This window comes from Sinohyriopsis cumingii, chromosome 17 (genome assembly GCF_028554795.1).
Source record: "Sinohyriopsis cumingii isolate HCF-2022 chromosome 17, ASM2855479v2, whole genome shotgun sequence".
Taxonomy (NCBI): Eukaryota; Metazoa; Mollusca; class Bivalvia; order Unionida; family Unionidae; genus Sinohyriopsis; species Sinohyriopsis cumingii.
In genome coordinates, this window is record NC_142977.1 from 72,146,081 (window position 1) to 72,171,574 (window position 25,494).

At 33.2% G+C, this 25,494-nt stretch overlaps 2 protein-coding genes across 7 annotated transcripts; both read right to left on the reverse strand.

Moving 5' to 3' along the window:
- Window positions 1-6,881: 6,881 nt before the first annotated feature.
- On the reverse strand, window positions 6,882-20,605 carry LOC149779225 (uncharacterized). Of its 4 annotated transcripts, none has more exons than XM_089939807.1 (13): window positions 20,476-20,605; window positions 17,042-17,102; window positions 16,353-16,520; window positions 15,685-15,821; window positions 15,177-15,282; window positions 14,636-14,719; window positions 14,017-14,197; window positions 13,619-13,708; window positions 11,823-11,911; window positions 11,324-11,382; window positions 11,025-11,083; window positions 9,113-9,297; window positions 6,882-8,780 (listed from the first exon to the last, which is right to left on the reverse strand). In XM_089939807.1, exons 1-11 carry the CDS (start codon window positions 20,520-20,522, stop codon window positions 11,056-11,058), a joined length of 1,050 nt encoding a protein of 349 aa, XP_089795933.1. In that variant the 5' UTR covers window positions 20,523-20,605; the 3' UTR covers window positions 6,882-8,780; window positions 9,113-9,297; window positions 11,025-11,055. The 4 variants fall into 4 exon arrangements, with proteins under 4 accessions (XP_089795933.1, XP_089795932.1, XP_089795935.1 ...); XM_089939806.1 differs by having other exon boundaries at window positions 11,025-11,087; XM_089939809.1 differs by lacking the exon at window positions 20,476-20,605 and having other exon boundaries at window positions 11,025-11,087; window positions 16,353-16,489.
- On the reverse strand, window positions 19,839-25,229 carry LOC149779226 (uncharacterized). Of its 3 annotated transcripts, XM_089939811.1 has the most exons (6): window positions 24,198-25,229; window positions 23,491-23,750; window positions 22,988-23,096; window positions 22,083-22,315; window positions 21,382-21,439; window positions 19,839-20,546 (listed from the first exon to the last, which is right to left on the reverse strand). In XM_089939811.1, exons 1-5 carry the CDS (start codon window positions 24,427-24,429, stop codon window positions 21,404-21,406), a joined length of 870 nt encoding a protein of 289 aa, XP_089795937.1. In that variant the 5' UTR covers window positions 24,430-25,229; the 3' UTR covers window positions 19,839-20,546; window positions 21,382-21,403. The 3 variants fall into 3 exon arrangements, with proteins under 3 accessions (XP_089795937.1, XP_089795938.1, XP_089795936.1); XM_089939812.1 differs by lacking the exon at window positions 19,839-20,546 and having other exon boundaries at window positions 21,354-21,473; window positions 22,083-22,210; XM_089939810.1 differs by lacking the exon at window positions 19,839-20,546 and having other exon boundaries at window positions 21,354-21,473.
- Window positions 25,230-25,494: the final 265 nt, after the last annotated feature.

Consider the following 25,494-nt stretch of genomic DNA (forward strand, 5'->3'; position numbering starts at 1 on the left):
TTAAGTTTTGTTTTTACAATGTTTTTGTTTTTCATGCCTTGTTGTCTTGCCTGCTTTAAAGAGAGTATGACTTAGATAAGGCAGACTTTTTTCTGAATGCTCATAATTCTCATACGTTTGGGTTGATAACTCTCATACTGTGGAATCAGGTAAGACCTTTAATAGCCATTCACCTCTACTCTTCCTCTGACTCTGTCAGTGTTAAGGTCATTTGAACATCTTGATTAAATAGAAAATTTTGGACTTATTGATATTAAATTCTGAAAGTGCAACCTTGTTGAAGGATTTGGATCTTCAACTGTGTGTGATATCAAAATTATCCTTTTGGCAACTGTCAGTGAGAGACTGAAAAATGCGAAAATTAGTAAGAGGTGGTCAAATATTTTTGGATCAGGTATTTTTCAGTTTCATTATGATTTATTATCAAATGAGCTTAAACAGTACATGGAGTATGGTGAAAAATGATTACGGTAAATTAAAGATCGTTACTTTCTAAAGTACCTAAAATTCACACAATCTTATCACAAAATAAAGTTTTTCTGTACTGAAATTAGAAAACAAAATAAGGAATGATGCTGTTCAAAATACTACAGGCCATGCATTTATGTATTTCTAGTCTAGTCTTTCGTTGTATGCACAGACTAATAAATGCTGAACTCTCCAGCGAGGTATGTGGTAACAATTTTTCTTATCAACCTAACAGTGGACACCCAACATTCATGAATTTACATTATTTCTACAGTACCATTCAAGTCAATGCACTTCAACCCTACCTTGTAACATCAGACATGGTCATGGTAATTTAAATAGCCTATTTAAGACTTTGGTTAAAAAAATTCTACCTGGTCATAAGCACCAGATCCAAAGAGGGTATCTATCATCCTAGGAGTGGTATAATGTTCATCATGTCAGCAATAAAACTGACTCGTTATAATGTATAACAAAGTATGTTTCAATAAGGCTGTTTCATTACAACATGAACATATTTTAATAATGTGCTGTGCAAATAAATGTCAAGACAACCAAATATTTTGATTTGGCACAAAATAACTTCAAAATCTTAAAATAGTTAAACTGATGCTTTGATCCAAAATTAGAGAGAATTCTAAAAGGCTTGTTGGGGCATTTAGTAGTTTTGTATGGGGCAGTATATACACAAATGTACATGAGAGTTCCCCTGTAAATGTTCCTGCAAGGAATCATATTAAAAATGGTATCATTTTAAAGATAAATCAGGTATAGTCTACTCTGCTTTGCATAAAATATATGCTTTGGCAAATATTTCTAAATTTGGATTTGATACTTATGCAACTGAGGTTAATGAAAACCCATGCTGAGCATCCCAAAACATTTGACAAAAGGTCATGATATTAAAATCATCGGAACATTCTTCCTTATTGCCAGGATAAAGTTTAGTTCTACTTATTATGAGTAATAAACGATAATAGAAAACAACTGCTGATTTGCCTGTATAATTTCAATATGATAATACATGCAGCATTGTAACAGACAATTCTGTATACTTGCAGCGAACCTATGAATGGACATACCACGTTAGCTTGCATGAGGTTTTGGCAACAACTGCAGCAAGTGGTTCTCCACTTGGCACTATCTGTGCTGGAGTTTTGAGCAACCTGCTCTGTCGGACTATTGGCCACTTGTTAGTAATTACTACAATTATTTTGATCCACCTTTGTATCTGGTTAAGTTAAATTAATCTACTATTGACCTATAGCATTAAATCCTTCAGAACACTCACCTTTTTAGTAGTAATCCCTGTCAGAACCTAACACCTGTTTATCCATCGGTAAAAATTTTCAGACAGATGCCGCCACCCCATTTAAAAAAAATATAAAAAGTATTTTAAGTTTGTGTTTCTCCTTCAGATGTTGTATGTTCTATTTATAAAGAATTTTGTATGAAAAAAATTTAATTTGAGTTTTTGATGGGTTATTTATTTTTCCCTAGTGTTTATCTAAAGGGTTGTCCATCCGAGCCTTGTAATTTTTGTGACCTTTGCTAGAGGTCTCCTAATTCTCAGTGTTTGCTATTGTGTGTATGCTATATTTTCTGTATGTTTGAGACAGCAAGTATAAATCAATTTTTTTATATTCCCCCCCACCCACCCCAGTTGTCTTATTTTAATTCTTTGGATTTAAAATCCATTACAATATATTTTTTTAAATTATATTCCGTTTATTTTCAATTTTTATTTTGGCGATCGGAACTGTGTGATATATTAGGTTATGGAAAAAAAAATTCTATTGTTTTATTCGAGTGGTAATATGTGTCGTTCTTCTCAATACGTGTTAAAGAAGGTCTGTCCACTTCACGTTGCGCCCTGTGACATAGCCCCATGATGTCATCACCTTGCACTTTCCCCATGTAGATTCCCTCTAGTTTCATATTTCGGGTAATAGTATTTTAGAATTTTTCAATGTGTAACGTCATAGGATTCTTTAGAAAGTTCAAATGGTATTTGAAAGTTACAATAAGTTAGAATTCCTATACAAACCTTGTTATAATTTAGTAGATTTTTCCCCAATTATTAAAAATTTTACGATTTAAATTTATGTAATTTATATTGAGTTGGGGTTCCTATTTAATTTATATTAAATTTATAATGTAAAACCAAACTGAAATTTTAAAACTTGGAATAGGATCCTAAGGTTTGGTGGGGCTCATGTCTGGGTCGTGGGGGCTCTGGCATAGCTCTTAAGATCCAGAAAGAGGTGGACACTAAAGTGTAGTAGTGAATCTCTCTCTCTCCCGATCTCTCTCTCTCTCTCCCCACCCCCATCGACCGATCTTGACACACAATAACTTAAGTGCTTTAAACTGCACTGTTAGTAATAAAGTAAGCATCTATCTGATTAAGACATGTAGACCTACCTAATTCGTGGCCAAAACCGAAACATGGGCCTCCATTTCATACTCGACCACTTTCTCTAATAAGACTAAGATACGTCAACAGTCAAATAAAACCAAAAGCTGGGTTCACGAATTATTTAATAATAATAATAATAATAATAATTTTATATATATATATATATATATATATATATATATATATATATATATATATATATATATATATATATATATATATATAAAGAGAGAGAGAGAGAGAGAGTAGTGCAGATTAATCATGATAAAAAATTGCAAGGTGGTTTTTTACTCTCTCTCTCTCTCTCTCTCTCTCTCTCTCTCTCTCTCTCTATATATATATATATATATATATATATATATATATATATATATATAGATAGAGAGAGAGAGAGAGAGAGAGAGAGAGACACAGAGAGAGAGAGAGAGAGTTAAAAAAAAAACAACTTACAAAACTGTGACAAACGAGACAATCGATAAAACCAACAGCAACCGTTGAATCTACTCTATCCAACTGATGTATTATTTTAATATTGTTGATATCGCGTTTTAACCGGTACTATCATAATGTAAATTTTAGGTACCTTTATTTTATTACTGACATATAAACTTCTTTTCTGACTCCCTCTTTTTTAGGATGATAAATCTGCACTACTGCATCATCAGTGCGCAGAGAGAGAGAGAGAGAGAGAGAGAGAGAGAGAGAAAAGAGAGATAAAGTTAATGAAGCCCTGGAATGCAATAAAATGATAACAAATTTATGGATCATTTGTACAAATGAATATGTGAGAATGAATGAAACGGAAACGTGTTTTGGTCTTTATCATGTAAGTAATCAACCAAAAATATATATTCAAATTAATCCTTATAAAAGTGTGTGGATCGCTTTGGTTAAAATCATTGGTTTGTAATAAATATTGTGTTGATCACATATTCCGAATAATCATGCTGATAGAGGTACGTGAATTTCTTGTGTTTAAATCATGATATTTGTTGTGGTGATTACCCGCATGATAATGACCAAAAAACGTTTCCGTTCATAACTGGTGGCATAGCACGGATTCTTGTATTTTCCTCTCTATTATTTTGTATCAATGATCCATATAACGTTTTATTTTTTATTTTCATTTTTGCATTTCTTATTATTGCATTCCAGGGCTTGATGAACGAGCTTTTTGATGCTTATTGTCGCTGGCGACCAATACAACAGTCAGATTTACTAGAAGGAATTTCGAAAGATAACAGGCATTGCATACACGTATTTATGTAGCGATCACTGATATTTGTCGCCACTCGTACGTCAAGCTGTCAAAACTACCTGCTAAATGTCGCATGAGTGTATTATCTTTTCATTATATATTTAATCTGATTATAGAATATGAATAGATGCTAAACACTACGTTGAAGAAACGAGACAATTTTGGGCTATGAAACTTATAACGTATCCAGAAGCTTTAAAACTATGGATTATTGTTTACAATCGTAATGGAGTTACGTTAAGCTTGAAGAATTATCACGTATTTTAAATACTGAGACGAGCACTGTATTTCTATGAATGTCTGTGATTGTCGATAGCAACGCTCATTGTTCATCTAAATTGTCATTAAATGTTATATTAAAATACAACAACAGGTTTCTTAATTTGTTCACTCATGCGCACAAATACACACAATCTCTCTCTCTCTCTCTCTCTCTCTCTCTCTCTCGGTTGCGCATTAAACATAAAACCTCTCCAAATCGCAAATTAAATTTGATTCAAATGTTTTTCCGTTTTGCGGTGTTTAATATATACTGTTTTCGGAGAGAGAGAGAGAGAGAGAGAGAAAATCGCAAATTAAATTTGATTCAAAGGGTTTTCCGTTGTTTAATATATAATGTTTTCGGTTTATTGCAGAGAGAGAGAGAGAGAGAGAGAGAGAGAGAGATTTTCTCTAATACTTACATGCGTTGAGAGTTGTAGATATTTATAATTTAATGCCCGAGGGCCTCATATGATCAGAATGCAAAAATGGAAATACGAGTAAGAAAGAGAATTTGAATTCGAAGTGTACTGATACTGAATTTTTTCTCTTTCTCTCTCAAACACACACACAGACAGACAGACACCCACACGACTGTCGCACTAATGACGAAAAAATTCCGTGTTGTGTTTCACGACACCACAGTGACGAAACAGCAACACGGACAGATTAGTTAGTTCTGATGCAACTGAATTAAAGTGCCTTCACAGGAAGAAGACAGAGCTGATAATCAGGATGACGATGATTACAACGATGGCAATAATCGTCATATGCTTGATAGAGACAGTTGAAATGTTTCCAGATGTATGGGCAGATCATTTGTTTTAATGCAACAATATATTTGTTGCGATATAACCTGGGTGAAATGTCTTGAGTAGGGTCAGATTCTGAATAAGGATTGCAGGCTTTATAGCTGGATCAATTAATTAGACCCGTTTAGTAAAAAACACTTTAGTTTTCTATATGCTTTGTTTTAAACAAGGTCATGGTTTTGATAGATTCCATGACCTAATGGCCCAAAGACTGAATAATATAGCTGAAAAACATTAGGTGCGAACAACTTGATAAAAGTAGATTTATCAAAAGCGAAAACGTTGAAGAAAACAGGAGACAAATTTGGGCTAAGAAACTTATGAATTATAAAATTGGATTTTCATTCATAATCCTAATTGACTTACATTAGATTTATAAAAGTATCACGTTTATTAAATGCTTACAGAGATGAGGACTAAATTTATGTGACCAGGTGTTTCTTTCAGCATCAAGGCTCACTGTTTACATCAATCTTATGTTGATACAACTTTCTGTTTAGAAGGAATAGCAAAAACAGGATATTCTAGATGACCAATGAAGTGGCCATATTTGACCATATCAGATCCGGACCATTATCACTTAGGAACGAGATATCATAATTCTTGCCTTGAAAAGTCCGTGTTGATACGACCACTGATTCAGGTTGAGTAGCTTAAACATTTTCAAGATGGCAGCTATAGTGACTATGATGGATATCCACTGGGCACTGTTTGGATTTAGAATCAACAATGAAGTCTTCTGGTGAATATGACTTTTCTATCAGGAGGCCACGTTTGACAACTGATCTGGCAACCGGCCATCCCACATGCTCTTTTGATCTATGACCAGTAATGCTAATGTTAAAAATGTATAAATCCCTAAATAACTGATAAATTATAATGAAAATGCATGTGGGCCATACTGAACGTGTATAAAAGATAATTTGTAATTATTTTCAATTATGTAGGAAACTGTCATGGTTAAAAACAAAGTTTTCCTAACAAGGCGTGAAAATTATGTCATGAGACGGAACCTGTTGAGATCATGGTAGTAATCATCCTGAGTGAACTTTCTCTGGCACTCTTGTTTCTGGCTACATAAACAAGCATCCCTGGAAGGGGCTAGCACTCTACTGGTTGAAAAGAAATTCCAGGAATGAATGATACAAGATACAATTTGTTGAAAACCATGTCACTATGACCATCCGTTCTGGAGCTGTGTTAAAATGTTCCATGATGCCATGGTAGCAACCATATTGAATATACAATCAGCCACAATATTTAAGACCAGCTAAATGGAGTCAAATATTCAAGTGAAATCCCCATGTCAATATGACCATCAATTCAATAGCAGATTTGATAATAAGATTTTCAAGATGGCCACAATGTTGGACATAGTGAATGTCTGGGCTAATAAAACTTATTAGTGCAAGGTTAGCAAAAATGTACTTAACTTTACAATAGCACTCCACCAAAAAGGTATGTAAATTAAATGAAAATGTCTGAGAATATTTTTAATAGTATATGAAAGTTTAAAAAATTTTAAATATAAAAATGTATACATAGTGAAGGCACAAGTGACTCAAAGACATTCTAGGAAATAAAGACAGAAATGAAAGAACAACTTCAGAAAGTTCAGGTATGGAGAACAACCATAAAGAAAGGATTACATAAAAGATTATGCAATTAAAGCATGTTTATTGTGTCAGACATAATTATTAAATATATTTTGGTCACAATATTATGTTTTTGAGGCATGACAATATACAAAATGACAAACCAAAATGACTAAGTAACTATAGTGTACTTTATGTACTTTACAGTAAATGTTAATTTCCAAGATATATTTCATATAAAAATGCTATTGCCAGACTATCACTTCTTCAAGAATGCATGACTTTGTACTGTCATGACTTTATTATATTCATATACCCCCAAAATAGTCAATCAAGTTACTATAAAATCTACAGCACATAGCCAGCTTTCAAAACAAACTTAATAATGATAACATTCATCACTTTGCCATGAGGTAAAATAACAAAAAATATAACAATACTGTCTGACTACAAACCATTAAATACAGTTCAAAGTCACTAAGTTTTCAATAATGGATATGACAACAATTTATGTGACTCTACAAGCAGAAGTTATGTTGAAAACAAACCAACCACAAAATATTACAGTTAATGCACCTGTTCATTTCACATCACCACTGGCATTAGGTAATAGCCAAATCTAGTGCCACATTAAAAATGGTCACTGGAAAGAGTTGTGCTATTAAACATGGAGTTATAATCTGTCAAACATAGGATTTGATCCAGAAATATTATATACATAAGAACCCTTAAGTTGACAATAGCTCAACAGCTGCAAGAAATACCAGTAAGTGTATAAAATGTGCAGATGAAACTGTTTACAAATATTTGCAACTTTTAATGAATAGGTGTTATCAGTCCCAATACCTGATTTATCGGCTTTGTCCAATAACATGAATATGAACATGATCATTATGAAAAATAAACGATGAATTTGGACGTAGCATTGCTTAATTATAACATTATTAAAAAATCAGTCTCTTGTGAATCATCATAAATAATCATTGCTATATTTTGACAATTTATTATGCATAATGTAGTGATTAAATCTTATCTCTTGCCATAATTTTGATCACTCTCAATTAAATGAGTAACCATATGGATTTAAGAGATAAAAGCGAAATACTGTTTGTATTTGAGACATGAAAACAGTTAACTATACATTTATCAGTAAGTAAGAATTAATGTATCTTTATTCTAAATGCAATATGTACAACTGGTAATAAGCAAAAGTTCAGAATAACTCTGCAGATTGATAATGTAAAACAATACTATATTTTGTTATATTTTAAAGATTATTTGTTCTGTTTGAAGAATTCAATGATTTTTTTCTCTTAAAAAAAAGAAACAGACACCACTAAAAAATCTGATAGGAGAAGGAATTTAAATATACATCTCAATGTCATCAGCCTCGTCTGAAGATGGGTCTGAATCCATCGATTCATACCCTTCAACATCTAACTGTTCTAGCAGATATTCATCTAATACAAGATTGCCAAGAATAGAGGGAATTTCTTGGTCGACATTTGGTAAGTCAAACTGTAATATCTTGTGGAAATGCAATGGAACTTCATTAACAATGCATACATTAGAGAACGTGTTTCTCAGATGAAGAATACATCTCTCTATATGTAAACCCTCCAAGAGCAGGACAGCCCTGTGCACATCACTCTCTGCTCTCTCAAATGAAGTTAGCACTGCTCCCTGTTGTTTTATGTAAAAACAATTTGTGCTCCTCATGTCACATGCAATTAGTTCAATTTCTTCATCACATCTCTCCATTGTTTCAAACAAATCAATTAGAAGCCTTTTAAGTTCTTCTGGAACTGCAGCTGGAACCTCTAGAGATTTCAAGCTGTCCAGGTCCATTTTATCTGGATGCGGGATTTTGCTGCCTTCCAATAAATTGTACTCCTTAAGATGATGTTGAACAGCTGTGTTTACTCTTTTTAGCTGTCTCCCAAGTCTTACTGCAACAGCTTGTCCACCTTGAATAGACAGAAAAACAAGAAATATGACCTTTTATTATGCCAGTTATATTTATAAAGCCAGATCAACTAAATATATATTACAATGAAACAAAACTCCATACCATAAAAACATACACCAAATTAATTCCCTACACATTTTGTTTTATTGTTTCTTGTGATTACCTCTAAAATGATAAATTTGTAAAGATTGCCTGGAATATTGTAAGTCTTCTTAAACAAAGACAACTGTATTTCAAAACACATGTTTTAATTACCCCAAATATCCATTAACACTTCTTTCACATTCTCCTTTATCTCATGATATCAAGGCTTGTTATGTCAATACTTACACGCATATTTCTTCATCATCTGCAGTAAGAAGGTTCTCTCTGCCATCAGCCTTGTCATCACCTGGACTTTGGCAGATATTGTTTTTATATTACTGGATTCAGTGTGCATTTTATACTGGTCTGATGTCGAAGATCACCTGGTGATCTTTAAGGACCTTTCGTGGGATCTCAAGACCTGTTCTAGACTGAAAAACATAAATCAGAATACTCTGAACTGCCAGTAAATTGTAATAATCACTATATCTGTTTCCTTTAATTTAATTAAGTTACCGCCCCAGTGTTCATTTTAGGCTGCTCATGCGCCATCACTATTGTTTTCATCTTTTGCATAATTTTTTTTCCTCCAGAACAATTAAAACAGGGCAACAAAAAAAGAGAGAAGAATTTTTTAGACTGACTGGATTGTGTTATGTGTTGTGATGTGATTTGGATTTTTAACATAGCTTTAACAATGTTTCAGTCATATCGCTACAATGTCTGCAATGTGACAGTTTACATCAGGCCGCAGACATTTTGCATGATGTCCCACCCAGTCACATTATCCTGACACCAGGCTGACTAGTCCTAACACTAACCTCTTAATGCTGAGCACCAAGCGAGGTAACTGTTAGTATCATTTTTTAAAAGTCTTTGGTATAACTTGGCCGAGGATTGAACCCACAACCTCCCACATCCGAGGCGGACAGTCTAACCACTAGGCCACCAGAGCGGTCTGACTGAATGGAGTGCATACCAAGATTACTTGATAGTTTGCACTCCCAGCAAAAGAAGCATATCATACTAAACTTTAATGGCTGAGAGAAATCTTTTACTTATTTTGATTAGCTTGAAAACCAATCAAGAGGAAATGATCACTGAAAGAAAATGAAACAAATAGAAGATTAAATAGTCAAAATGCTGCATTTATTTCTAAAGTAGCATACAGACTGGAGAAACATCAGTGACTCAAATAACTAAAATACATTTTAACAAGTAATGGTAACCCAATTGTGAGGAATTAAAAATCACAGTATGAAAATTGGGAGGAGGGGGAGAGAGTCTGACAATGACCACAGGTGCAAGAATCATGGATTTATTCATTTCTGCAACAAATATTCACTTTTTTCAGCATTAAATACTTTGTCACTTGAGTCTGATTATATCATAGTTTGTTGTAACTATATCATGAAAAGTGTGGACACTTTAATTGTAGCTAATAAGGAAACTATGGAAAGTTAATTAAAATGCACAAATGAATAAATCCATGAATCACATGCTGTAATAAAGCTATGTATCTGAATCTGTTGAATAAACATGAAACAGGCATTAACATTTGCAACCAGTTTCTGAACAACCCCACTTTTAGACCATTTCTGAAATACTGCCACCATACCTAACCATCAACTTGAAAAAGTGTTGGGTGTGCATTTGTGTGTATAAAAATATGACAACTGATTAAACTGTTTTGAAAAACCTATTTCAGTCTAAGTTTTTGAAACTACTCTGATGCACAGAAACTATAGAATGACCAATTTAAGCCATCCAAAACTGCCTCGCAAACTATGCATGAGGTTGTTCTATTGTAGCTGATCCAGACGATTTCTATGCATCCTGCCAAAATGAATAGGCTGAAGTAAATATGCATCTCTGCAATTATTAACTTGAAACAATCAAAAAAACATATTATATATTATTCAATGTGATCACTGCATCTTTTTTATTTGTTGGTAGTTTTGTGACAACAGGCAGGTTTGACCTCATTCATAAAATTACAGCTTTAATTTTGACATATACTACATTCTCAAACTATGATGCTGGCAAGATGCACCTGTGCAGTAAAAGACACTGCCTGTACAACAATGCCTTGAACCATACATACAGTAGTAAATGGTTGAGTGTGACTTGAGACATAATGAAAATGAAACATATTTACCCAGACATTTTCTTCCTGATGTTCTCTTTAACTAGTGGATCAACAACTCCCAGTGAAGACTGACTGAAAGAGTATATATAAAAATAATACCGACTTGATGTATATTGAAATATAATTGAAATTTATGTGAAGTCTTTCCTTCCAAAGAAATTATAAAATTATTAAAGAAAATATTATTGTTTAGGGCAACACTGGCACATTATTCATATCACCATTACAGGTTTAAGGACAAGCTACTGTATGAGGTTTTCTATGTCTAATTAACAAAAGGTATCAGTTATAAGAGATGAACAACTTACCTTAAATGGTAGTATTTCTTCAAACTGATAGCATATGTCTCTAATCGGGTAAGCGGTTCCTGAAATTTATTATAAAGCATAAATTAAACATATTGCTTGTGCAATTGCAGCTGACATGGTGAAGTCACCTATAATAATTGGAGGTTGAAATAATCATAGATTTAATAACATACATTACTGATGTTACAGTAAAATATAATTGATTCAGAGCAATTGAAAATGAGTAGTTTAAAGGTATTTTATTAATGAACTTCATTAGAAACAAGGCAAAAACACCTCCATGCAAATATATTTTAGCACAGTCACTATATTGGATGATGACCGACTCTTATTAACAATGATTTCTTTCCACTCCAAACTGAAATTCAGATCTGAAGCAAAGCAAAAAGAAATTAAAATGAGCAAAGATGAAATTTTAGAGATATAAATTCTACCTGACCTATACATAGGGGTGCTATCATCTCTTAAACCAAACTCAGTGAATGATGTGCTGTTATACCTTGCTTTCACTTCTTGCAAGAGAGTTGCCTGTGGAAAATCGATTTTTATCCTCCACTGACCATCTTCTAATGTCATCTGTTGACACACCTTTAAAAAGACAGCGACAATGAAATTATTTCTGCAAAGCCAGAAAAAGTGATATACATGAAAATAAATTCACAATAAGCAAAAAACCGGTCAAGTAATGCATGTAACGCAAATTTCTATATTACACTAACATGAAGCTACAATGGATACTACACATAACTCTGTACTGTGGTATACCACAATTGACCATTTAAATTGTTTGAAGGTAGGTCTTGGGATTTTCTTTTGAACTTTGATTTTTTTCTCTTTTACCTCAAGAAATCAGAGTACATTTTTTAATGCTATTTGGGGCACAGAATGTTCTTCAGAACAATCCCTGCTTACCATCCAAAAAATAGCAAATGATCGGTCTATCATATGAATGAGTCTGCTTACACTATAAGCTACACCCTGTAAATGATACTGTTATAACAACTGAGTGCTTGTGATACTGTAAATGATACTGTTAAAACAACTGAGTGCTTGTGCATAAAAATGGGAAGTGCTGACACTGAAGCATACACTCCACTAAGTGATGATAATGATACAGTTGGCAGGGAAACTGGAGTCTGATGCCAACACCAATGCCCCAATCTTAGAATTATGCACATACTTTTAACAAATTAACATAACAAGTGAAAAATGTCATTACTTTCTTTCAATAACAAGATTACTTTGCAATTTCTGTACATTCCTTCTTGATGATAACTGCTCTAATAATTTCTATCATATAACGACTCACACCATAAATGCTTAACATATGGCACCATTAAATGTATAGACAGGCCCACTAACTAACTAGCTTGTCAATTTAATGAATCTGTGATGCAATGTTCATATTTGAAGAAACCAGTCTGTTTCTTGGAAATGGGTCATATACAGTTGCTCTAAATAGCGAAAAAGGAAACTACTCTTGCACTATTCTTACACAGCAGTCATCTTTTCAAGAATAATCTCCAGTGTATGAGTGGAATCAAAGAAATGATAATAAAAAAATTACAAAAGAACTTTTTATTGCTCTTTTTTGTATGCCAAAAAAGCACAATTCATATACAGGCTAACATAAAATGTAATCTGGTGAGAAAAGCATAATGATTATGCCAAAAGTGTAATGGTTGGCATGTATGATTTAGTGGAAACATAATGTGGTATGTACAGCTGGAACAAAATATCATGAGGAAAACTGCTCTACTGGTAATACCCTGCACCTCCATGAGCAACACTGCTTATAAAAATAAACTGAAAGCATTATATCCATTGCTCAGAATTAAATAACAATGCTTATACAAAGTCAATGGTTTGATCTGAAATTGTGTTTGAATTGAAAATGATTTGATATTTTGCTGTAATTTTGAAAGACATTTCCAATTTTTTTTAATAGTAAGGCAAACAAAAAATACAGTGTCCACCAGAGATGACTAAAATATGTATAGTGTCAGCTTAATTAATCAATTATTAAAGATTTAGCATTAGAGTTCTTGCACGTTTCATGAAAATCACTTCAAAATACCTGTTATTCATTTGTTAGTTCATGATTTTATCAGGTCGTCATACTTTTAACAAACACCAGCAAAATTGTTACAGGCTAACATGCATGGATGTTATACTGAAAATAATATATCAAAAAACAAAAACAAGCATAAGCTGAAAATCTTAATTAAAAAAATTGATTAATGGTTCAAAATATACATAAAGAAAGAATTAAAGAAAAGCATAATTTAAAAACACCTGAAATATTTCCTAGAGTTTCTTGAAGCATTCTGTTGGTGTTGACTTTCAGAGCTTCTGCTTTCTTCAACCTTTCTGCAAAGGTTTTGCCTGAAAATCAGTAAGATGATAATTACTGTGTGTGTTTGTGTATATAATTTCTGTAATGAATGTGAAAATCGTGTTTTTATCTAGATGTACTATATTAATTTTCAACCGGTCAAATCTATTCACCCCAGGATTTGCATGTTAGGACAGTTCTTTATGTATGTATACATTAATACAACAAAAAGATGGCAAGGAATTTTAAATATAATTAACATTATGTTTGATAAAACCTAATCTGTTAATGGCACAATTAGATGGTAATGACATATTTTCTTACTTGCAAAAACTGCATATGCAGAGACTACATGTACCTTGTTTTCTTTTAATTTTATCTCCATAATGCATAAGGCCATCAACAAGCAGATCAACACGATTTTCTGGAGTCATCTCCTTGGAAATGCTTTTAAATTTCCCTAAGTATGCCCACAGGCGCTCCAAGCACTCCCCATCAGTCAGTCCTAACCCAGGTGTTCGCCTTGGGTTGTACAAAACCTACAAAAATGGGGAAAATGTACATGACAAAACTGAATTAAAAAAAAACAGTTGAAACATTAATACACAAGATTTTGTATTCCCTTTACATGGTAATGTTCTTTCAAAAAAATTTGTTAATAAAGTGAATGTAAATTCTTGAGAACTGCAGTAATTACAAAAGCCATTTAATTAAAACTGATCTTAAATAAAGTTTTTCGTGATCTTAAAAATACAGTTATCTGAAACAAACTGCAACATTTTTACAAATGCCAGTAGCAAGAAGATTTCCTTTGTCATTACAACTTTGGTGCATACACCGAGCGTCTACATCATCATATAAAATTTTCATTAAAAAAGACAGGCATTTGATATTGGAACAATCAACAATTAAAAACATTTCAAAAGGTATATGAAGATATATTTCATTATGTTTTTACTGGTAAAGGGAAAACAAACCTGGCAAGCCATTTTGTGTCCATAGCAATGAAATATTGGGATAACTAGCTTCACTGCATCCAACAGATCAGTACGTTCTTTTTTCTAAAAATAAACAATGAAATTAAATTACAAAAAATGTTACAATATCACAATGATACCATGCTAATAGAATGCACATGAAGAACAAAATTGCAAGCTGAAAATGATTAGAAACAACACTATCATAGGAATTATTGAACACATAAATAACAGTGACGCCAAAAACAAAATGATAACACTGTCACAAAGTGGTAATGAGGTTTCAGCTATGCTTCACACATCAATCTATTGACAGATTATCTGACATCAAATACTGAACCTAAAATTAATTATAAACAAGAAGTGTTTTCAATTGATACATTAAAATGATTAAAAGAAGATATGTATTGTACAACAATCAGGAAATGAGAGAGAATCAAAACAGAAAAATTACTGAAATACTGCATGAAATATGACATGGCCACATACACAACTAAGTCAGGAGAAATTCACCCACATAATAGACAGGGCAGACATGTACCTTCAGGTGGGTTTCCAGGAGACAAGCTATATCATACAATATGTGCATTTGGCTGTCCTTGTTTTCTGCAACTAATTTTTCAAGCAGGTACACTGAATAACCAATTCTGTAATAAAATTGAAATTCAAACATACAAGATCATATTAAGAAAAAAAATCAATTGTATAAGTATACCAAACTTTAGTTGTAAAATTTTGCCAGTAACAATAAGTTACTACCGGTATTAATGAATCTCAATGCTGTTCAAAACAAATAATCATTACAATATTGTAATCGACTAATTACGAATAAATGTAAAATTGATTGAAATAACTGAGCCATAAAGATATTTCCTTCAACTATGTAAAAAATCTTTAATGCAGTTACATTCCTTGAGGAGAGAAACTTTGGTAAGTCATTAACCAATTTTCAAAGATGGGAAAATAAAACTTTGCATGACAAATATTTACCCAAATGATATTGTGGATACTAAATTATTAAGACTTTTGATAAAAAAACAATTGCATACCTTTCACCATGTTTCAAGTTGAAAAAATAGTGTGGGAATTCATGACGACAGTCAGAACCAAACAGAGCAGTTTCATCAAGTTTCTTGTTCTTTGCTTTGGATCTTAGGGCACTGCCAGCTTGAAACTCACTACATTCCTGAAATAAACAAACGGAAACTTGCAAAATAAAATAACTACATCAAGAGTCCAGAAGATAAGGCAAAATTTTATGGTAAATATGAAGTGACTTAATAAACTTAGGTCAGAATCCTTCATCTTTATGCAAAGCAGCTAGATGATAAATTATTAAACGCTAATGCACGAGAATAGAACTTGTTATAAGACTCATGATCTACAAGATTTTCACTCAAGCATTAGCTGCATGTAAACTACCATTCTGTCTCCAAAACTGCATATGTATGACCTTCTAAACTATTTGGTGGAAATTAAGCATACATGGTACTTATTATGGTAACCATCTGTAGTGGATGGAGATGTGGTAATAAATTAATGTATCTGTCATCTGATGGCACTGGGCAGGCAATGGTAAACAAAAAGCATCTAAAAAGATAATAGCTTCACAAAAATATGAGTAAATTAATGAAACTGTCTTTATTTGAGGAAAATAGTATATAAAGTATAGAATCAAGTAGTTAAAACTCTTCTTACATTGTGAACTGCCTTTTACCTGCATATTCTTTGTCTTTTCTGTGGAGTAGCCATCCATGAATTTATCAACTTCATCCTGATCAAGAAAGAAATGACCATCATGTTTAGGCTTTCCTGCCTCAGCTCCCGATGAAACCTTTCTGACCAACTGGAAATCTGCATCAAAAGAAATAATCTTTTGTGGATTCTGAAGATGAAATTGAAAATGAGCTATAAGAAATGTTGTGGTACATCTGTGAGGTCAAAATTATGTTAAAAAAACCTCTCATGATTGACTTATTTAAATCTAATTCCTTATACCCATCAACTTTCAATGTCAGAGCTGACATGCAATGAAAACTTCTATCAGACTGTACAATGAACAACATCAAATGACAGGTGCCAGATGGAAATGTGCATGCTTAATATTTTGCATAAATTTAGATTTATATATCAACTAGGAAACTGCATTTTTTATGCATAAAGGAGCTGTTTGCATATCTTACTGTATCCAAAGGAAATTTATATACCTGTCAGATGATATATACAAACATAATGAGAAACTGCAGTCTACAATACTAGGAATAATGTAATATATATATATATATATATATATATATATATATATATATATATATATATATATATATATATATATTCACACATACATACATACATACATACATACATACATACATACATACATTGGCTTCTTAAAGCAGCTGTTACCTCAAAGCATGCTGGGCACTGGGTTCCAGAATCAATTTCTTCACAAAGATGTATAGGGTGACTGATGGTATAACGGTACCAATTGCGCAAGTCCAGGTGGGCGGAGCTTAAGGTGTATGGAACATTGTATTCAGAATTAAAGAACAAAACTAGCTGTGATTGGTGCATTATGTAAGACTTGTACTTTCTGTTTGGCTTAAAAAAAAGTTGAGCCTCTTGGCAACATGTGAGTTTGTGTTAATTTCTATCTAGATCATATTTTGTATTTTTTATGATTTTTTTAAAATATGGTACACATGACTGAAAATGTGCTTGTTGTGACTAGATAACTCTTACCCCTGTCTAGTTCCAGTAGAGTTATCTCTCTTAAATGCAATGGAGTACCTGGTTATGTCATTGTCAAATTGACAATCTAGCATTGTTCTATATGACAGCGTGTGACATGCATGCCCAAGTAGGACAGAAAGTATATTTATTTCACAAAACATTAGCATTGAGGTATATGGAAAAACAATTGGTACCGTGATACCTAAAGGAAAGAATAGCCCCACAGTGTTTCCATAGAAACGCATACATGTGGGCGGCATTTATGAACTATACTAGTTTGATGTAGGAAAACAAATGTATGCTGAACACTTTTGGTCAAATATTGAAAGTTCTTTAAGAATAAAATGTATGAAATCTTTAGAAAATAGCACAAGATGGCTTTGGATGGGGACTTTTGATAACTATAGCTATGATAGATATAGACTTGTGTTACCTGATGCCTTTATGTATGTGCTGTTACCTCCTAGATTGGAATGCATGCAACAAAATAAGTTATGTAAACATAATATAGTTGATTTTGGCCAAATATTGGCTTTTGTACCTGCAAAAGATGAAAAATCATGTGTACAAAAACAACTATCTTGTTCTTGTAAGGCATGCCATAAACCAGGATAGAGAACATTCTAAGTACACTTGTAGATAGATCACTTGTACCATGTGGGATGTTCTGGCATGAGTAATTTTTAGGTAATTTATTAAGGATTTGGTATTCCTTCCCATTTTGATTTGAATTGTCCTGCTCTAATTGTCCCCTTTTTTTTTTACACTCTCCTGCTTTGAAATTGTTCATGTAGTTAGTTCAGTTCTCTTGCATTCCCTTTTGTTGAAGTAGCAGTGAATACCAACAAACAAGAACAGTTTCCTTAAGTCAGCATTTCCCATTGGCACTTGTATAAGCCCAATTATAATCTACTATTGACTTTCAATTAATCCTATTTCTTTCTGTCAAGCTGCTCCTGTGGAATTTCCATGTTTGGTCCAACATTACAGAATGATAACCATTTTAGTCACACAGTGCATATTCATTCCATTCAAATCCACACTGTTCTTGAAACTTTGCATCCCATCGCAAGAATCCAAATTGGCATGAGATGATATCTGCATGGTTATGGAAGGCTGCACTCTACATGCCGGCATTGTAGAAAATATGAACTATGTGATATGAAAGAGCTGCGTCATCTTAGAAATTAAAATTACATGACTCTTGAGGTCTCCACTAAACATAGGAGTCTAAATGTTAGGTTCTCACTTTGTCAGTAATGTATTTTGAGATAATTTAATTGCAATGAAGTTAATACAGGTTGTTGATGAACTCATCTATATTACATGGATAATGTATTCAAGGTTACCACACCTTATGTATATCATTCAGTTATCTCCCTTACACCAGTCATAACATTTCAAGGAAATAAAATCTCACATTTTCAGTGACTGATTATGAAAATAAAGAGAAGATTTGTGAAGTATTATATTAGCCCTCAATCTTGATGCAAATGTAAGTAGAAGCAATTTGATAATTTCTCACAGTAAAGTTTACAAGTTTAAAAACTGATAAGGTATGTTCTGCTTGGCTCTGAGATAAGTTTCTCTCTATCTTATGCCAATTATTATTAAATTCTTATGTAGAAGAAATATACTTTATATGTATCTATATTATCTAAATTATTCACCCTTTTATATTAGATGGAAATGAACACAACTTCACTTGAAATTTGGGTCCTGTAAGGGATGTTATAGCACAGTTGCCTTTGGGCTGTCCTTGGACCTGTTGGGCCCTGCCCCATATATTTGTCCAAGGTAAGGTCATCAAACTTTCACTTCTCATTTTTCGCATTGCTGATTTTGCCACCTTTAATTCCTTTATCATAAGCTACCTCTCCCTTTTAGATAAACACTTTCCTCCTGTTTTTAACTCCATTTGATGTGCTATACTTAGTGTTTATATTTGGCATTTTTCTGTATTTTATTCCCCTAATTTCACCTCCCAATCCAAACATAACCACTTAGAAGCTGCGATTTACTATATTTGGTGACTGACTGGCTTATTGAAACAATTTTATTCACATTACAAAGGAGGAAAGCTTACTATTTGTGTTACAAAGAGGATGGGTAGGTGGACCTTTGTGTGAGGACTGGTGGTTAGTGACCTCTTGTATCTGTAGATAGTGTAAAGTGGTCAAAGCTTATACTTTATAATAAGATTGGGTCATGTCCACCTGTCTCTGATGTTAAGTTCTGCACCTACCAAACAAATATAAATTCCTTTCTTTTAGGTGAATTGTACATTTTGAAGTAGGACAGGTGCATACTATTTGGTACATTGACCTTTGACCTAGTTATTACATAATATGATATAATGTGATTTATCCCATATCACCTATGTGAAGTTCAATAATTGCTGATATGAATAAGATACAACTCATAGTTGAAAGAATTCATTTTATTTCAAAAGATGATTTTGATGGTGAAGCAAAAGTATGAAAACAATAGTTCAAACAGCTCAATGACATTTCTATACACATTCATATAAGACATAGGTTAGTACCTCATCAAATTGTTTTTCACAAGTGAGACTAAGTATATTTGTTACTTATACAGTCCCGAACTATTTCACAGATTATTGGAAAAATTAAGGTTTGCTATAGGTATAACGGTACCAATTGCGCAAGTCCAGGTGGGCGGAGCTTAAGGTGTATGGAACATTGTATTCAGAATTAAAGAACAAAACTAGCTGTGATTGGTGCATTATGTAAGACTTGTACTTTCTGTTTGGCTTAAAAAAAAGTTGAGCCTCTTGGCAACATGTGAGTTTGTGTTAATTTCTATCTAGATCATATTTTGTATTTTTTATGATTTTTTTAAAATATGGTACACATGACTGAAAATGTGCTTGTTGTGACTAGATAACTCTTACCCCTGTCTAGTTCCAGTAGAGTTATCTCTCTTAAATGCAATGGAGTACCTGGTTATGTCATTGTCAAATTGACAATCTAGCATTGTTCTATATGACAGCGTGTGACATGCATGCCCAAGTAGGACAGAAAGTATATTTATTTCACAAAACATTAGCATTGAGGTATATGGAAAAACAATTGGTACCGTGATACCTGATCCTGTACCTAAAATTTCGATACTGCACCAGGCACTCATTCATTAAAATTTTATAAACGTCTTTAAACTGGAAAATAAACAACAAAAAAACAAGAATATAAATAACAAGTCTGATTCATTTTAAACTTTATACTGTATCTAACAGAAGGGCATACAATTTTGATATAATAAATATTACTGATAACTCATAGCACATAAGTAAACTGACATCTCCTGTAGAGATGGAATTTTTTGGTCCTAAAGTTTCCCTCCCAAAATTTCAACAGGATTTAATAAATGAAAGCATCTAAATATATTTCTTGTTTGAATGTGTCAACTTCACATGAAACGGAATCTTGTAAACACAAAACTTCATATAAAAGCTGTTTGATAAAAGAAAAGGCGATGTGACCAACTGAGATAGTTAAAATATGCATACTGGATACTTTGCCAAATAGCTACTAACTTTCAGAATTTTGTTTATCATGGATACAGTTTATTTCTTCTTTGTCCATTGTAAAACAAGATATTGTGATTACCCCAAAAAATGGAATGGAATATGTGTCACACAGATGGTGCATCTTCCTGCTATAACATAATATATACCTAAATATTATGTGACAGAACATTGTTTTCTCTCCCACCGGGTGATTGCAAAACTCGAACTCTCTTTGAAATGATATTTACTTTGTGGGAAAGATCATAAAACATACGAAGTTTTGTGAAATGTCACCTAGCAGTTTTGAAAAAAAAGATCTGTTGATAGGTAGATCAACAAAACAGACAGTTGTTATTGTTGTTGTGGGGTTAAACGCCATTTCTCAGCACCAGATAGGCTATACATGGCAGCCAGTATAACTCGTGGAGGAAGAAACGGGAAAACCCCAAAGAGCCATCAACCGATGGGAAGCTTTCTCACATACCTACATTTGCTGACCCAGTGACTCAAACCCACGCAGACAGGGGTGAGATTGCAGTGATCTGTAATGGAGAGTGATTTAGACCATTTGGCCACCTGGAGACCCCAAAACAAACAGGCAAAGGGTATTAGTATCATTGTAAAGCATGTGGATTACAAAACAACATTTACAAAGATGCAACAAAATCAAAATTATCAGAAATATTTATTTTAGAAACAGGATGCAGGTCTTCAGTTATTTCTATTTTAAACAGACTCAAATCACATTATGTGAAACTGAACCAATGAGCAGAATACAACAACTTTGGAAATGTATAACACCAAATTATATATCAATACATGATGTGTAAATGATTTCACAGGATAATGTGACCAAGTCTGTCAAATATTCAACAAACCCAGTGTGCTAATTATGGCAAAAAGCATAGGTTATAAAATCTGGGTGAACTGGATACTTGTAAAAATATTCTGTAAAATCTAAATTTTATGTTGATATATAGTTGCTACATGCCACAAATTGAAAACCAAAAAAAAAAACCTAATTTTTGCTGGAAACAACATAACTCATTACAAAAACATCAATTTACAAACCACTAAAATAATAATCTTTCATTACATATATAAATATTTAACAACTGTTTTCAAGAAAGAATATAAACACAAAAATGGAATAATTATGAAAAAGACAAGAACTGAATGCATTACTTCTGAATCAAACAATCCTTTGTGATGCTTGGACAACTTGGCCTTTAAAGCTTCACAGAAACCTTTGGTAGACACAGGACACTCCAGCAACAGTGCTGTCATCCACTCAAGAAGTCCTATGTGGAAACCTAAAATGGGATTCTTAGGTGAGGAAGGCCAGAGATAACTACGGATCATTGTAACTGCCGCAGACTCGCACCCACATAATTCAATGATACGCTTGTGCTGTCTGCCTGTTAAAAGAAAAATGCTTATTGGAAAAATGAAGGCGTAAAAAATGAACATTACCTGAAAGCAGCAAAGTCATTATCAGTGGCTGATTAGTATCATTAGTGCAAACTTAAGAAGCCTTATAATAAGAAATGTTTCCTCTTAAAAAATTTTTAAACTTGGCTGACCAGTTTGCAGGAAGAATTGAATTTTGTTTCCACATGTAGTAGTGATGTACATATCAGATTCAAATTTCTTATCATAAGTACCAGTCTGAAATGTAGCCATTCCGGGATGTTTTTTTTCTCCCTCAAATTTTGTCAAACAGGTTAGGTGATTTATCAGAGGCAGTTTGTTGTTGTTGTTGTTCTTGTAGTGTTTAACGCCATTTTTCAGCACACGATAGGCTATACATGGCGGCCAGTATTAATGGCGGAGGAAGAACCCAGGAAAACCTGGAAAGAAATACCGACCCACGAGAAGCTACTGGCAAGCTTTCTCACATACCGACATTGGCTGTATCCGAGACTCAAACACACGCAGGCAGAGGTGAGATGGCAGTGATCCGTAACGGAGAGCGCTTTATACCACTCAGCCACTCGGGGCCCCCAGAAGCAGTTTGTAAATTTCTGTTTAGAAATGATAATGGACCATTTTTAATTTGTATATATTAAACAGGATAAATGTATACCAACCATGTTCATCCATTACTACAATCTGCTGACAATAGATGGTTTGACATACATGGTTATCTGGCCTTCTCCACACTGGTGTATCTGTGTCCACACAAACAAATGTACCATTCTGAAAAACAAGAAAATGCTGGTTACTTCTCATTTGAAAAATATATATTCCCTCCTGTGGCATAATCTCTATACAATAAAAAAATCTTTTGTAAATAAAATTAATATTATTAATATAACTAGTGAAGAAAAATAATGTGAAAGAAAATAAAAAGAATGAAAAAATCACATTAATATGCAAATGTTGCAAAATGTTATACTCCCTGGGTGAAAATCTGTTTTCATAAACTGACTAGATCATCTGAGGATTAACAAGGTAATTAATAAAAAGATAACCTGGACTGTATATCAATATCTTGATGATGTAAAATATACAGACAACAATTTCAATTCATACAAAACAATATAAACTGATGCTAACAAAACTTACACATTAAAAATTAATAACAGCTTACTTTAAACACTTCAAACACGTGTAGATGTGGCAGACTGTGACAAATGTCAAGGCATTCTCTGCAGTACACGGCTGATGTGCCACAGTCCATGCAGCGAAAAATCTGATCGGGACTTTGTGTACAACAAATGCACTGACTGTGAGGTGGTGTAAACAACACGGCTGCGCCAACTTCAACCAATTCATCAGCAAGAGCTGCCCAATTTTCTAGTCTTTTTCTCTTCTTCTCTCGGTAGGAGACTTTTGTTTCATCTAAGGCATCTGCAAGATTTGTAAGCACTTTATTTGTTGTTGATTAATAAGAGAAAAATAACAGATTATACATCATATGATACATATATTGCAGTCACATGTAAAATCAATGTAAATAAGCACATACATGTATGAGACAGAAAAAATGCTAGAAATAAATTTGCTTTTGTAGTATATTCAGGCTGTAACCACTGTAATTTTATTCTTCTGTAATTATGCCTCTTTTGGCTGTTCTAATTTTATTGCTTTTCTGGAAGTATTTGCCAATTAAAGACATCTGTTAGGTAAGCATTTATTATGTACTGAATGATTGGGATGTCAATTAAAGAAAGACACGGTAAATATCAGGAAACATTCTATCAAATCTTATAGGAAGGTATTTTTGTAAATAAGAACATGTTCTTTTTGCAAGGACTCTGCATTAGGATCTTAAACTTGGGACAGACTGTATTTTACCTGAGAGAAAAACTGCCTCTTCTGATTGTTTATCTACAAGTTCTGAGTTTAAGGATATGGACCCAGATGCAGATATTGCCTTTGGAAGAGATCCACTTGTTTCATATATGGCCACTGGGTCTTGTTCTCTACTAGAAGTTGGTAAAATTCTCTCATACTTTACCCTAATTGACTTGTTTTGAACAGATATATATTTTCTCTTGGCTGGCTTTCGATCCCATATGAACACCATTTTCCTTAATAAAAAACTGACACAAACATTTTTATCTACTGTTAAATGGATTCAACGACAAATATTTGCATTTAATGCAACGCTATGAAATAATACTATAAAAAAGCACAAACCATTCCAAAATTGTGGCACTAACAAATAAAATGGAATTATTAAAGTGATAAAAACGAAGAATAATTACGTCAAAAAAACCAGTGCTTTTTCAGGAGTTTTATTCACACCTGCTCTCAACTGACTTAAACACAACGCTCTCGCTATTGCATCTTGTCTAAACCAATATTGAGCAACCTGCTACAACAAAATTCAGCTTTGCTAAACTGTTCCTATAAATAAGGCTTTGCACATTTACAATTCTCCAGATACATCTCCAGGGTAATTTGTCAAAGCATTTATTTTTAATTGTACAAATCAACATCACGGAAAATGAATTATCAGGCAATCTCTATCAAAGATAATTACTTCTTCCATTTGATACAAATTATTATTGTTATAATTACTTCAGTAACAGACAACACAATAAATCCAAGATCAAAATCTATCATAAGTTTGGGAATGAAGCCATACTCAAGATCTACATACCAGGAACAATGGGAAATTGAATGGCCCACAGCTTCTGCAACCGGATGTTTTAGTTTTAGAAATTGCGCACATGCGCAACAGAGAAAATATTCCAACAACATTGTTAAGGCTTGGTAGCTACATAACGTATACTGCATCGTACGAACATATACGTTGTTGCGGTTTGAAGGCCTTAACAATATCAACAATTCCAGGCTTGTAGGCTGTAACAATGGACGTATCGGGTGAACCATTAGAGATAAGCTTGACACCACAATTTCAATTGACTCGTCGTCACCATACAGTTTGGATACAGAATTTGAGCGGCAATAATTAGCATCATTTGAACCTTCTATATGGATTTCGTGTGTACAATCCTGATGAAGAATGCACCAAAGTCATGTAAACTTGATCCAGTTCCAACATCACTGCTGCTTGAGTGCTTAGATCTAGTATTACCTCCACTAACTGATGTTATTAATACCTCTCTCATCAGGGGAATTCCCA

Bases quoted from the DNA above. Each gene is read 5' to 3' on its own strand.
- LOC149779225 (XM_089939806.1), bottom strand. From the start codon at position 20,522: ATGAATGAGTGCCTGGTGCAGTATCGAAATTTTAGGTACAGGATCAG. The intron at 15,283-15,684 runs GTATGCAATTGT...ATTTTATTACAG, and splicing joins AACTTGAAACATGGTGAAAG to AATTGGTTATTCAGTGTACC. The intron at 14,198-14,635 runs GTTTGTTTTCCC...CCATTTTTGTAG, and splicing joins GACACAAAATGGCTTGCCAG to GTTTTGTACAACCCAAGGCG.
- LOC149779226 (XM_089939810.1), bottom strand. From the start codon at position 24,429: ATGGTGTTCATATGGGATCGAAAGCCAGCCAAGAGAAAATATATATCT. The intron at 23,751-24,197 runs GTAAAATACAGT...CAAATCTTGCAG, and splicing joins AGAGGCAGTTTTTCTCTCAG to ATGCCTTAGATGAAACAAAA. The intron at 22,316-22,987 runs GTTGGTATACAT...TTCTTTTAACAG, and splicing joins TGTAGTAATGGATGAACATG to GCAGACAGCACAAGCGTATC.